The following is a 15,699-nucleotide window of genomic DNA, read 5'->3' as shown; positions in this document are numbered from 1 at the left end:
GAGGTTGGCATGGGTGCCAGTCGTCAAATTTGGTTCAATTTCGATTTCAATTCACTTGCCTCAACAGGTCTTCGCATACGAATAAGTGAGTTGACTACACTTCTGGCAGAGGCCACAGATTATGCTCTCAATTGGCTTGCTGGGTCTTTTCACATACTGCATATTTCCAAAGGTCCCGGTCACTAGTCATTGCCTCGGTGAGGCCTAAAGTTCAAAGGTCGTGCTTCACCATCTCATCCCAGCACACTCTTCCCCGCTACTAACTTCGTCACCTAGATAGTGGAAGCTATCAACTACTTCTAGTTTTTCTCCCTGGAATGTGGCAAAGGTTGTTTTCTGCACATTTTCAGTGTTTATTGCTCCTGAGCATCTGCCACATTCAAAAATTATCTTGCTAGTTAGCCTTCCTTTGATATTGCTGCACCTCTTATGTGTCCATAGCTTACACTGGGTACAACTTATGGAGTTTCTACCTACGCCTTTTCTGCAGATTGAGCAGCGCCATCTACCTGAAGTGGTTTGTGTTTTGTCTACCTTTCTGCTTATTAGGACTTTGGTTTTAGCTAGGTTGACTCTAAGGCCCTTCGATTCTAGTCCTTGCTTCCACCACTCGTATTCAATAATCCCTTATCATTCCCCCCTCTCACCTATCATGAGATCACTGTATAAGGGATTGCAATGGATTTGTTTGACCCCAATACATTTACCATATCCCTTTCTATAACTGCCAGTTATCACACCCTCTCTCCCAAACCTCTTGTTATTGACAACTATCACACCCTCTTACTTTCTATCTACTTCTATTACTATCTATCACTCTCTCATCCCCTCTACCAGACTTTCATCCCTCTCACTCAGTTTCTACCATCATATTCCAGTTCTCTTCACTTGAGTGTTTTGTTCTTCTGTCGTTACTGCTCTTCCATTCACCTTACCTCGAGTAGACAAATTCATCATAGAGTAGTGAGGACTCATTAATCTCACAGGGTACAATGCAATCTCAATAGTGCTTGTACCACGAGCTATATGCACCCAGTTCACTCTGTAAAATGGCAGTGTGGGAGTGAGAAGACATTTTTAGTACAATGGAGGACATCATAACCTCTCTAGTTTTAGTGCCATGTTAAAAGCACCGAGAACACCATGAAGTAGTTGGCATTAAGAAGGGATCTAGCATAGAAATCAAGTCAAAAATGAAAGGTACAAGTGATACATGGCCATCAAACATATCTACAAGGGCAGTAACTTCAAACAGTAGCTAACATGGAGCATTACAACCTCTCCAACACATGTAAACATGTGAAATGGACATAAATATATGGTTGGATATATATAGAGAGAGAGAGTGGGGAAGAGAGAGGAATGTGATTCACATCTCTTTTGAGTAAAATGCTGTATGTATAGCTTGTACGAAAGACACAATACTAGTTAGTTGAGTATCTGGATTGAGATAGGTAGGGGAAGTAACTGCACTAACATGTGATATGAATAGATAACAAATACTGAATGGAAGGTACTTGTGACAGAGAATGACCAAAACATGGGGAATAACGGTGGTGGTGGTGGCTGTGGTAGTGGCAATTGCATAAGATTTCAGGATGTTTGGTATCACAGGCAAGCTGACACAAGAATAATGGATATTAATCACCATATAGATTTAAACCAATTAGATGGAAATTTTATGTATCATCTTTGCTTAATGGAAGTTATGTTTATTAGAGATTAGGTTTTTTGCAGGAAATCAAAGGAAAATAGCATTTCTGAAATGATTCCTAAGAAAATGTATCATTAGGAAAAGAGTATATCTTTAAAGGATATGGATTCTCCACAAAGCTGTTACCACTGGGATCATCAATAATCTGAAATAAAAAATATTCATTAAATACTTGCTTAAAAAATATATAATTTTTCAGATAGCACACACAAAATATACATAAGTTCGTTATAGCTTTTAATGCTTTACAAGTACATATATGTATACATAAACACCATGACCACTTAAATATTGCATAACCAGAGCTAAGAAATGTAGTTCAGCTGTTAGGTAAACTACACATTCTCAAACAAATTCCAATCAATGATCTACCATTAAATATATTTTTCCCTTTGTATCTTCTAATGTTCAACCCTTCTCGATTAGCTAATACTATTCATTTCTCACTTAAACTCACTCAATGTAGTCGTCTTTGTAACCTCTATTATTATTCATATATAATTTTTTTAATACTTACAAGTGTAAATGGTTCTTCCATTTCAAGAAGTTTCTTCAACTTAATGACAAATGCATCTAATTGTTCTGCTAATTCAGGATGTTGTATCTAGAGAAAAAGAAAACAAATATGATAAAATAAGCTTGTTTAGACAATAGTATCAAATTTGGATACAAAGCCAGTAATTTTAGAGAAGTGGTTAAATCCTTTGCATCAACTCTCCAGGGTTCAACTACAACTTATTTTATCAACTTCAAAAGGATGAAAGACAAAGTTGACCTCAGTAAGATTTGAATTCAGTACACAAAGAGGAAGAAGAAATGCCATTAAGCATTTTGTCTAATAAGTTAACAATTCTGCCTTAAGTTTGTTTTAATATGTAATATATGAAATATATCAAAACTATCTCTTTAATTTATAAGAAACTCAACAAAACACGTAACCTTGCAGTTTTCTCTTTCAACTGTCCCTTTCTGAAGATTCTTATGAAACAGATCAAGAAATATCTCACAATATCTTAGAATATTTATTCAGTTAAACTAATTCTATATTTGAGAAGGCTGAATTAAGTATAATATCAACATGGCTAAAATAGATTAAGAAAATGAAAGGTTTTTTTTTACAACAATAATAAAATAACATCACTTGGTATATATGGGTTAAGATTAAGTAAGAATAAGACATAATTTTTAATGTCAAAACACAAAGAAGAATTAATGACCAGATAACAAGGCAACCCTTAATGAAGATGGTGATGAATTGTGATGATGGTGGTAGGTGTCACTATTAATACTACCACTGTCATGATTATCAATTTATCAATTATCACTATCTTTCACTTCATTATAATTTCAACCAAAGATGGAAAATATAAGAAACATCAGATAACCTTTCAAAATTAAAGAGAAAAATTTTTTTTAAAGAGTCTAAATTTGTAATAACTTACTTTTCGGAGGGGTTGTTGGAACTCAATTCCTGTTATTGCATTTGCTATCAAACCTTCAATGTTTGTTATGCCTGCAACAGAGATTATGAGAGATGTTTATAGAAAACCAGCTAAACATCTGAATCCAATGCATTATCTTTAATAAGAAGTTAATTAAAAAAAAACATAAAAATTTTTAAAAAACACTATGAACAATAATTTTAGATTCACAACCATTGTTATTATCAACACCAATCTTTTAATGTTAGTTTTTCTATATATTCAAAGATTAAACACATATGGAGTATAGCAGATTGCCATGCCTCGCATTTCAGCACAATCTTATCTGTGAGGCCTAACATCCCAGCCTCCATTACTTATTTCCATTCCTTCAACTGTTGATATTTATAAATATGATATTATGTTGAGAAATATTCATTTTTATCAAACTTGCAAAATTTACTTTATAACCTCTTTGATGATATTTTAGCTGACCAACAATTTACAATGTTCTTGTAATATTTAGTGAACAATATACATTAAAAGATATTATGTGACTAAACAGAAACTATGGAGACTTATCAATACATTAAAATAATTTCTAGAATTCCAGGTATATCTTGAAATGGAGAGGAGCTGCTTTCCTTCAACATTTTAGTGGTTTTATATTTACATCTTACTTTCATTTCAATAACATACATTATCATCACCATCTCTACATATGCTTTTGCTATGAGACATTGCTTTATGACCAGATGACCTTCCTGATAGAAATCTTTTTTAGCTACCACTTTACAAGCACATGATGTGTTTTTTTTTCTTCTAAAAACCAGGGTATACACAGTACAGGAAACATTAATTTTGTAGGCTCAGTAGGTTGTTCTTTCAATTTAAGAGTAAATTTTCCCATAGTACAAAATCTTATGATCATGCTGTCCCAGAGAGCAGCATTTTCTTATTGAAAATGTTTCAATGTGTAATTTGCAATTTCATAAACATACTTCTTTTGTACATGAACTTCTGAATATTGAGCATTAAACACTAACCTTGAAATGCTCAAAGCACTGAACAGACAACTGAAACACAATATTGCAGTCAGTCATAGTGGTCTATATATCACATACAGGTGGTTGTTCCTATGTGTTTTTAAGAAAACCCATCATATTTGTATAAAATACTTTAATACAAAGGAAGAGTATTGTTTTATAAGCTAAAACATCAGTAACATATACAGGGAAGTTTTATATAAATGAAATTTTCATACAAGTGTCCACTAGTTCATTTTGAAAGTAAATGTGCTAAAAAAATCTATTGAAGAATTTTTCAGTGTCTTTTCCTTCCCTATTCTTCATCTATCCTATTCTTTGCAGATACTATTATTAAATGTTATTAGATGATGACAAAAAGCAAAGAATTAGAGAAAATATTGAAATTCTTAAAGAATTACTCTCAGACAGCTGGTGACATATACAAGAAGGAAGCACAACTGTCTAAATCAAACTGAAAATAAAGATCTTGAAGAAGCTGTGAATAATTGTCTATTCATCGTCATCATCATCTAACGTCCACTCTCCATGCTAGCATGGGTTGGACGGTTTGACTGGGGACTGGTGAACCAAGTGGCTACACCAGACTACAATCTGATCTGGCAGAGTTTCTACAGCTGGATGCCCTTCCTAACGCTAACCACTCTGAGAGTGTAGTGGGTGCTTTTTACGTGCCACCGGCACGAGAGCCAGTCCAGCGGTACAGGAAATAAATACTAAAGGTAAGAAAAACCGATGAACTGATGAAGAAGGGAAATGGTTCAATACTAAATCAACCAAGTTTCAATTCTGATTCAAGGATACTTGATTCAAATCAAGAATACTTGATTCAATCAAGAATACTTGATTCAATCAAGAATACTTGATTCAATCAAGAATACTTGATTCAATCATGAATACTTGATTCAATGTCAACAGCTACTCACTTCCTTTCCCTGGTGGAATTTCAAAGTCTAGTTCTGGTATTCTTATTGTAGCAGAATCAGTTTGAATAACTTGCCGGTTTAAATCCTGTAACATTATATGAAAAATTAAACAATTAATATTCTTTTATAGGTGTATTTGAGAGCTTGACTAGGGATACATATCAATTGATGAAGGCAGAAAATATAATTAAAGCTGAAATTTTTTCATTGTCAGACATGTACTCTACATTTAGGTTTTTATTGCAAGAGTGAGTGGTGATGTCAAGCTAAGTGGCAGATTAAATCTACCACTTAAGAAGCACAGTCCATTTGATAGGCTTCTGCATAGTTTCTGCCAACCCATTTTGCCTCGCAAGGCTAGGATTGATTCAAAACTGTAGGAAAAGACTTGAACAGGTTGTTATATTCAGATCTAATTCAAAACCACTAAATTGCAAAGCAAACCTATTAACCAAACAGCTATGTGTTGTGACACAGTTGTCATCATCATCGACATTGTTTAACATCCGCCTTCCATACTGGCATGGTTTGACAGGAGCTGGCCAGGTAGGAGTCTGCACTATACTTTTGTGTCTGTTTCAACATGGATTTTACAGTTGGAAGTCCTTCCTAACACCAACCACCCAGCAGAATGGACTGAGTGCTTTTTACATGGCACAAGCACAGGTGAGACCAGTTTTGGCATGGTTTTTACAGCTGGATGCCCTTCCAAATGCCAACTACTTTAAAGTGTGGACTGGATGCTTTTTCAGTGGCACCAACACTAGCAGGATTACCAAGTAACTTGAGCGGGGAAGAGGCATTGGAAGAGAGAATCTTGTGTCAGATGATGAAAGCTTATAGTGAGACAGAGGAAACAGAAACAGGTGTCTTGCTGAAGCAGAGGTACATGGTTACCCAGCCAGAGAGAGAGAGAGAGAAATGAGGACAGAAACAGGTGTGCTACTGTAAAGGGAATACATGGTTACCCAACATGAGAGAAGAGCAGGAGAAGGAGAGAGATGGTGGCAAAATACCAGGCAAACTCACAAGGGACCAGGATGAGAATATAAATGGGATGGTCAAGTAAAAGGAGAGAGAGATGGTGGCAAGTGTCAGGGTACACCCAAGAGGTATGGAGGTCATAATATAAGTGGCAGGGCATTGCCAAAGAAGTGTGAGTCGAGAGTGGGGGAGGGGAATGTTGTGAGTGGTGAAAACTTGGGTATATAGTGGTGGGAGCACTGGATAGCAATGATACAGTTGTATTCTGTGACATTCAAAATTGAAAATATTAACCCTTTAACATTTACACTAGTTGTATCCAGCCAAAATATTCTACTTGTTTTATGTTGAAACTGGTCAAATCTGGCCTCTAACACCAACCCTTCATTATCATTTTAAAAATTAACAATTACCTCATCAAGCTCTCAAAGTTACAAGATAATGCACAATGAATTCAAAACAATGTGAATAAATAACCATTACATTTGACAAAATAATGTGAATGCTGAAGGGCTAAATAGTAAGTGATATTGAAATGCAAACTTAAAAAAAAAAAAACTCATAAAGAACCTATTCTAGCTGAAAACAGGCTAAAATCCCATTTGAAGCTGGAAGTGACTACTGCCAGTCAGCTCAGATATGATCACTTAATAATAGAAGCATGTTTCTTAATGTCACAAAATGCATTAAGACATGCAACATTTATGCCTGTTAATAATTCAAATCATATAAGTCACTCTAATAAAATGAAATTTTAGCTTCAAAACCAGTTTGTGCTTTTTTTTTTTTTTTTTTTTTTTTCATAAGGAAACAATCATTGAATCAAAAATTACCACAAACACTTGATTAGCTTCAAATTCTGCCACACTGAACTGTGTTCTCCTTGCTTAAGGTAATTTAATTGTATTCTCTACACTCTTGCTTCCTGATTAAGATACTTATATTAGTAAGTAATGTATATTTTCAAAACACTAAGATGAGGAACTTGGCAACAGAGTATAAAAAAAAAAGCAATTTTATTTGTTATTTATTTATATTTCTTAAAAATCACAATGTAGCAGAATAGCAAAGCTTACAAGTCTTCTTGCTCTACTTTGGTTTAAGGAAATATATCTTGAAAACAAAACTACGAATATGCAGTAAATATGTAGAACTATTCAGTCTTAAAGAATAAAAATGTTTACATTTTTTGTAAATGGCTGAAGTGATTTATAACATTGTAACAAAGCTACATATTTTGGTGATGAGTACAGTTAATATAATCAACCTGGTAATTGGTTGGTGCTTTACTTTATCAACCTTAGAAAAGGATGAAAGCAAAGTTGAACTCAGTGTTTGTTGACCTTCATATTATCTGCTGAAGAGCTAAATTAGCAAGTACTTTGTAATGAAAGCCATTTATATGATAATCTGTATGGAATAATAACTAACAGGTAATGATAATAAAAATACAGTTTCTTACCTTCTTAGAAGTAATTCGAACTTTGTACTGCACACCTAGTTGTTGTATAGCTGCACCTGGCTTTAGCTCATTGTTATGAAATCCACAATGATCACAGTTAAATGACATAATAATCACTTCTTTGAAAAATGGAATTTTAGTGAGTAAGATTTTGGTTTTGCCCTGGTACAAAAGATTTTTAACATATCAATAATTATTCAAATTGAATTTGTATACCTATCAATAAAAACTTAGTGTTAGAATAGTAGAATTATCTTCATCAACTTCTTACTATATATACAGTTACACTTCCACAACATTAAAAGAAGTAATACCAAGTTTGCAAGCAGATCAAAAATAAATTTACTGTAATTAACCCACTCCATTCTGAGAGAGAAAATATTTTATTACCAACAGAAGTAATAGCTCTCTGAACTTTATACAATACAATTTGTTCTTATTCTAATAACTATACTTTAAGACCACCATCACCACTGCTAATTGGGTGCCTAAGTAACAGAAGCTATCAATTACCTTTAGAGATTCTTGTGGGCTTTTAAGAAAATCTATTTCCTGTGCACTCTTACAGTTTATTACTCTTGTGCATCTGCTACATACAAGGTTTACATTCCCTGTCAACCTATGATATCACTGCACTTCTTGTGTATTCATTGCCTGTATTGGGTACATTGTACAGAATTTATATTTTGATAACATAGTCCATCAATTGCATGCTTTTGAAGTTGCTTCTATCCTTTGCCTTTCTAGCAATTGATGATTAATGATTAGCTATGACACCTATCTGACATGCAGATGGTTAGTACATGTCCTACTTCACTAGATATTTTCACATCTAAGAGACTAACCTTAACTGTATGTCTGTTTCCCTATCTTCATATCCTTGATTGTGCTTTTGACTATATTAACTATCAACTACAATAGCTGGCACCACATGTTGTCTACTGGGTATTTTCTGAATCTTTTATACGTTATTCTAATTCAGAAATCTCTTGTAGTGAAGTTTTCACATCTCTTTCTTCTGAGCATCAGCAAGGACAAGTGTGCAGCTATCATTCCATGCACACTTTCCCAGACAATATTTTTATTCACACTGGCACACTGCTTTGTAATCTAACACTTCAAGCTGCTAATCCTTTCAATGTAAAATTTTGGCATCCTTCTTACTGCCAGCTTCTCTCCATAATGTGTCTACATGATATCTAACTTTTCTTTTAGCGACTTGATATTCTTCCTTGTTCTTCCAGAGACATGAAATTAAATTAAGCTAAGAAAATTACTTATTTAGCTATTTAAACATTCAACTAGTTTTTCCATTGACAAATATTTCTTTAGCAATGACAATTACTCTTTAAGGAATCAAAAACTGATATTTACCTGTAATTCACAATTGACACAATAGCTTTCAATTTCAGTGACATCAGGGTCATCTGCACTAATATTTTGAAATATCTGCACCTTGGCAGGTACTTTATTATCCGTACTCATTTTAACTCTCCAGCAATTTTTTTACTGAAAACCTACAAATAAATATTGTGAATTTATTAAAGAAAAATATAACATTCACTACTAATCAACAACATATTATCTCAATAATTTCACCAGTAGACTATCTCAGATTACTTTCCACTTGGAACAATATTTAAGTTGTTAGGTGGGAAATTTTTTCTTTTGGTATAAGATTTGTTAAATAATATTACTATACAATATAGTTAGTTATTCTCAAAATGATTCTAGCTTTCTATGCCAACCAGTTTATATTCTTGTACATTTACTTAGTGTTTCTTAGCATGAACAATGAAGTCTAAGCTTTGCTAATGGGGTCATAAAACTAAAACATGTCTGGAGTTGTCTCTTACTGAAATAAAATAATATTAGTCAATGATGAATTTAGTTTTTTTCCTATCTGCATAATTATATCTAGTTAAATACCATCCTAATTAAACAAGACAACTCTTAAATTTTTATTTAATTTAATGAAAATAGAATTTGTGCAATGCTATAGCAATTGAATGTAATTTTGGCAATACAGTGACAACTATGGGCATGTTAGTGTTTTATTAGACCTCATCTGTGAAGTATAGATTTTTGTGAATAAACACTTTATGGTGTGATCAATTTAAAAAGGGATAAGGGAAATATACCTTGGGACAAACTCTACATGAAAACCAAAATAATCAATGTTAACATAATCTAAAGTCAAGAAATGTTTAATCTTTTTCCTTATTAAGCATGCTAGGTATAGATGTGGCTTCATGATAAGAAATTTGCTTCCCAACCACATGGTTCTGGATTCAGTCCAACTGCATGGCATCTTGGGCAAGTGTCTTCTACCACAGCTCTGAGCCAACCAAAATCTTGTGATTTGGTGGACAGAAACTGAAAGAAGCATATCGTGTATACATATATTTATGTGTGTGTATTACTGTCTCCATCCCTTGGCATTACATGATAGTTGTAAACAAGTCACCATCATGCAAGTGGTGTCCTTCATTTCCAACCTTCTCTGAAGACGTCTAGTCATGGGAAATATAACAATTTCCGTCTGACCCATGCGAGAAAGGAAAACTTTACTATTTGAATTTCATGAAGGACATGTCCTAGTGTATTTTTCCTTCATCTCTATTTCAAGTTATCATGTATCATGTCCAATGGTGTTTCTATACTGCCAAAAATCACATTCACTCTCCATCACTGCATTACTCAATTCTATTTCTCATAAAGTTTAAGTTTGGAGTTGTCTCCCCTGTCCATTTTGACCAAAATTGATCGTTAAGTTAATAGTTCTTTCTCCTTATTAAAATGTTTTGGTTCACTACATTAAGTTGTTAGCATTGACCTCATCTTCCTTTACTGACTATAACTTATACTTGCATCAAGCATAATGAAGCCTGCATCACTCTTCCTATTCCATCACCCTTCTCCTAAATTCATCAATGGTTGAGGCACATCGGGGACTTGACCATGGTTTGAAAGGATGCCTACAGTTTATCTTTCCCTAGATCAGTTCTCAGATGATGACTTAACAGATAATGAGTTTCAGATAAACTTAGTAAGCTGTTATCTTGTTGGTTGTGTGACAACATATCCATGCCAGACAAAAGAACACTGATAAAAAGAATGAATGACATTAGATCACCAGTAACAAATTGCTTCATATTTTTAAGATGGATCTGTTATTTATTTTACCACACAAATTTCTATGGTGTGACACGACTAGCTGCATGTCACTGATTTTAATAAATTAAGAATTGGGGAAAATTTTTGTTATTTTATAAGAACAGAATTCAGTTTTCAAAACAGGGAACTGCACAAATAAGTGGATTATTTCATCAATCAAGTTGGTAAAAACTTCAAAAAATTACATCAAGTCTTGAAACTGCATAATATCTAAAGTTAGCATTCTGGTGATGCATGAATAAGTAGACAACAGAAGAAATTATAACCATGTAACAAGTGTAATAAAATCAGAAGTAAAACAATATTTATCAACAATTCAGTCAAGAGCAGCAAATTCAAGGTACACCAAGATTTCTGATACACGAACAACTTGTTCTATTACTAGAAGTTATTTAATTTTCTAAATACAAAATTAATCTAAAGAATGAGAACAGAAGTATGGTAAATCAGTACTGAATCCTAAAACTATCGAGGAAACTAATATTCTCAGACTGTTGATATCTACACCGAGAGAAGAGGCTCTGGTTTGGATAATTCTAATACATTTTCATCTTTGGTTCTGAAGAAAATTTCTAAATTTTGGCAAATAGTGGTGACTGTTTATTTTTATGGGCCTTCAAAATTGCTCTTTATCTTTTCTATCAGTTGACAGCATTTCATACTCGGAAGGTAGGTACAATATTACCAACTGTGTACATTTTCCTTCAATAAAAGAAAAGATGTACACACAAAAGTATTTGAAACTATTTGCTCATTAAAAAGTAATTTGTAACCTACTTTTTTTATCATGAGATTGTGAAAATGGCTTTCACAATGCACTAAACTACATTTTCAGTCAACAAATTATAATTGTCAGCTTCCTATTTCATTTGAATCAATGCAGCAAAAATCTTGTTAACCCTTTCCTTACCAACCTGGCTGAAACCAGCTCTGGCTCTGAATACAAATGTCTTGTTTTCGTAAGTTTTGAATTAAAATCTTCCATCAAACGTAAGTTACAATTTATGTTCCTAACACTAGCTGAATGATAACTAAGTTATTTTACTAAATTCTTTGTTATATTTAAAGTAATTGAAAGAAACATAGAGCATCTCAAAATAAATACAGTAATGAAAGGGTTAAAGAATATCATAATGAGTAAGTATGCCTCGAGTGCAAGATACTGTTAGCCTTAGCTTTTATTCCCTACACCATACTGTTGATGCTTTTGAAGTAATTCATATCCATCTGACAACTTTAAAGACATGAATTAGTGGACCTGTTAGCTGTAGATAGGAACATGATTTACAATACTTGTGAACTTTGTAGCTAGTTGATTCTCATAGCATTCTTCTAGGTCAACCATGCACAAAAATGCAGTTCAAGATATGGTTGGTTATGTGTAACCAACAGTTTATAAGATTGTTGAAACTACTTGTCTAAAACAATCACATACAAAGAATTTTTGTCCCATATATCAATGCTTGTGTAAGTGGAACAAAGTAACATCCTAAATGTGAGAGAACTGCAGTAGCAATTATCACACTGGTAAGATCATATAATGAACTGGACTATGAGGATTTTATGTGAAGTATATCTTAAAATACAGAATTGTATTTTTGAGGTATTTCATGGTTATTAAGTCTCTAATAATATTCTTTTATCAGTGTCCTTGAGTAATGGTACTCTTTTGGTAATTAAATTCAGTCATATTTATTTACTCATAAACTACCTGAAAGGTATAGTGACTGATGTGAAACTAAATAAATCAATAACATATTTCTAATATCATCACTTTTGGAACAATGTTGAAGAGGTGTTACTGTCACTTGAAATTGTTTTGATTATTTCATTTGAAGGATATAGTTTCATTCATTCTTTTGTTGGCACACTTTTGTCAAGTGCACACTACTTGGTCAAATGGAGGTCACCATAAAGTTGGTGATAGAACACTTTCTACATTCAGCTAATGCTGAGACCAACCAAAGAATTTAAGTGAAGGGATTCATTCTGGAAGTCTAAGTCTCATATTCATATAGTGTATGGAATTGATTGATAGAAGTGAAAATGGAATATCATAACATTTCCAAGTGCAAGTGATTTGGCTTCAGCAGAAAAGTAAGACAAGTTTTGTTGAAGATACAACAACTATATTTCTATCCTTATTACATATACTAACTTCTTAGCAAGCACCAGTCTCCAGATTAGATGGAATTAAGATAGTATAATGTTCATGGCTCACTGAAACATTAACTTACACTTCTTCATTTGATAATAATCAGTGGAAAGGCACTAAAGTTTTTCAGTCTAATGCTCTTCCAAACATGTTACATAAAGACTTCTCTGAACAATATGAAGATTCCAGATTGGGTTTTAGGCACCTTTTCAGATGTTGAGAAAACAGAAATACAGAAAAGTAGGTGACTTGTGAGATTTGGCTGTTATTATTAGCAGATTGATTGTTCACATTTTCTTGTTGGCTTGTGCTGGATTTTGTTTTATGGATACCAGTCCTGCAATGATTATATTTAGTTGATAAGTTTAAGAGTTTTATTCATGTACATAATGTCTGCTACCTCTGTATCCTGTATGCGCATGTAAGGATAGAGAAAATGTGTCTGGTTGTTGAGAAATGTTTTATAAAGCATATACATTGTGTTAGAAATGTACCTGGTTGTGGAGAAAAATTAGAATGGTTCAGTAACTTTTGAGTCAATATCTGTTTCTGTTTTGCCATCCTTCAAAAGTAAGTATTTATTCTAAATATAAATGCATGTCATTTATTGTTATATCCAGTTTAGATTTGTCAAAGAACAAACCCTGTCACATACTTCCTGTTTTCAACTATTGGAGCACTATGTATAATTGTTTTTACAACCATGTATAATGTATGTATAAATAATTATTCATATTTACAATGTATGTATAAATATTTCTGATCAACCGACGGTTAGCAAATCTTTCCAAAATCTCCAAAGTACCCGAAATACCAACTGACTGGGACAAGTTATTCAAAGTTCACTTTTCAGCCTAGATCTCTGCCTTGATCAACAATTCTAAATTTCTGCTGTGCGCTGACAACCCTGGGGGTGGGGAGGGGACTTTCGGAAAATTCACAAGATCTGATTTTTCTGCCATAACTTCGGGTAAAATGGATATATATTGATTTTTTTTTTTACAAAATCCCACATTTTTGGTTATGGAGGATCCGATTCTGAAAAAAAAGAATTTCAAAAATCACAATTTCAAAATTTCAATTCCCACCTACCCCCACCCACTCTTCATTTTTCACTTTTTCCGGAATTTTTTTTTTTTTTTTTTTTGCGAAATACGTAGAAAAATACGAAGATTACGATTCTGAAAAAAATTTGCTTGTAAAATTTCAATTTTTCAACAAGGAAAATATATATATATATATATATATATATACACTCAGGCCTTCAAGCAGGCTATCCACATGCTAGAAATAACAGCCAAATCTCACAAAACTGCGATAACTTAATGAAATTTTGAGAATGAGATTTTTGGAAATTTTTTTTCAGAATTGGATCCTCTATAATCAAAAACGTGGGGTTCCATAAAAAAAAAATCAATATATATCCATTTTACCCGAATTTATGACGGAAAAATCGGATCTTGTGAATTTTCCGAAAGTCCCATCCCCACCACCCCAGAGTCGTCAGCGAGCATTATTTTTTTCATATTCGTTTTCTACACACTTGTTAACACCCACCAGGCTGGTTATTTATTTATTTTTTTGTTCCCGGGTGAGGATCTTTATATTGACCTTTTCTTTTCCGTTTTCTGAGTGCTGTTCAAATTAAAATGAAAGTAGGTTTCCTTACTTTTCTACAAGTGCTAGCTACTTCCGCGGGTGCTTCTCAAGCTCAAATTAAATTATTTCTATTTCTTTACACATCTGCCAGTGATCACCAAGAGAAAGTATTTTTCCGCGAAAAATAAATAAATAAAATGCACATGCTTCTGGGTTTGGTTCTTGTATTTCACGTAAACTTCGGTAATTTTTCAGATTAACACCCGCACGATCTTCACTAGGGTGTTAGGGTTAGGGTTTTAGGGTCAGGGTTCGGGACGGAGTAACCCTAACCCTAACACTCTAGTGAAAATCGTGCCGGTGTTAATCTGAAAATTTACCTAAACTTCTTTGTACACACCATATTTTCTAGAAAATACGCCATGCTTCCCTCATTTCACGTAATTTCTATTATTCTATTTCGTTTAAAGATTTACTCCGCTGCCACCAAACAAATACCAATTTTCAGAAGAATTGTCGAGTAATCTAAAATAATATTGTTTAAAACCATTTTACTTTCTTAAATTTAATGCAATAAGCTAAAATACAAATGTATTTAAACGAATACTGAAGGGTGTAATGAAATTGATATTTCTGGAAAATTTGAAAAGAAAAAAAAATTATTTTCATAAGCTAAAAAAAGGTCACTTAAAAAGATATGAAAAATAGACTATTATAAAAGTAAAAATTCTTACTTTAAATATCAATAAATAAAAATTTAATTACTTACTAGCCACAATCAACAGTATTTTAAAACTGTTATTAACATGTTCGTAAGTAACGGTGTTTAGTTAGAAATGAAACTGTAGAATTTACTGTCAGTTATCGGCCTTTGGAGATAAGCTCAGCTGCATATTTTTAACTTACGCCTCAACATTTCACATTTTTAATAGATTCAATGTCTTAATAACCAAGGCACTACTGGAGTTATATTTTAAAGAATATATGAAAGTTCTCGGATCTATTTTAAAACGGGGGCGCCAGTTTTCATTTATGTTTTATGTAGTGTTTTTGGTACGGAAAGACTTTCAAACTTCGTATACTTATCTATTTTGTGTTATAGAACAGAAAAAAAATTTTGTATTCGAATTTATTTCATGTAAAAAAATTGTCTTATTTCGATAATTTCTACTAATCACTGACGTCTATTCAGTTGAAAACAGTTAGCGCTGTAAC

The 15,699-nt window shown here is 33.1% G+C and overlaps 1 protein-coding gene across 5 annotated transcripts in view; it reads right to left on the bottom strand.

The window, feature by feature from the left end:
• LOC106867878 (zinc finger protein ZPR1) overlaps nt 1-15,330 on the bottom strand; it is a 28,616-nt gene extending 13,286 nt beyond the window's left edge. The window contains exons 1-8 of one of the 5 annotated variants that reach the window (XM_089352735.1): nt 15,254-15,330; nt 12,968-13,923; nt 8,928-9,070; nt 7,554-7,715; nt 5,108-5,192; nt 3,157-3,227; nt 2,232-2,318; nt 1,819-1,859 (exon numbers count right to left, since the gene is read on the bottom strand). In XM_089352735.1, the coding sequence (XP_089208861.1) occupies nt 1,819-1,859; nt 2,232-2,318; nt 3,157-3,227; nt 5,108-5,192; nt 7,554-7,715; nt 8,928-9,038 (557 nt within the window). In that variant the 5' untranslated portion in view covers nt 9,039-9,070; nt 12,968-13,923; nt 15,254-15,330. Of the gene's footprint in view, nt 1-1,818; nt 1,860-2,231; nt 2,319-3,156; nt 3,228-5,107; nt 5,193-7,553; nt 7,716-8,927; nt 9,071-12,967; nt 13,924-14,554; nt 14,855-15,253 lie in introns of those variants that run through there. The other 4 variants (XM_089352736.1, XM_014912936.3, XM_014912937.3 and 1 more) reach the window with 4 other exon arrangements.
• Nucleotides 15,331-15,699: the final 369 nt, after the last annotated feature.

This window comes from Octopus bimaculoides, chromosome 5 (genome assembly GCF_046866305.1).
Source record: "Octopus bimaculoides isolate indiv1 chromosome 5, ASM4686630v1, whole genome shotgun sequence".
NCBI lineage: Eukaryota > Metazoa > Mollusca > Cephalopoda > Octopoda > Octopodidae > Octopus > Octopus bimaculoides.
This window is presented reverse-complemented; position numbering and strand designations above follow the sequence as displayed.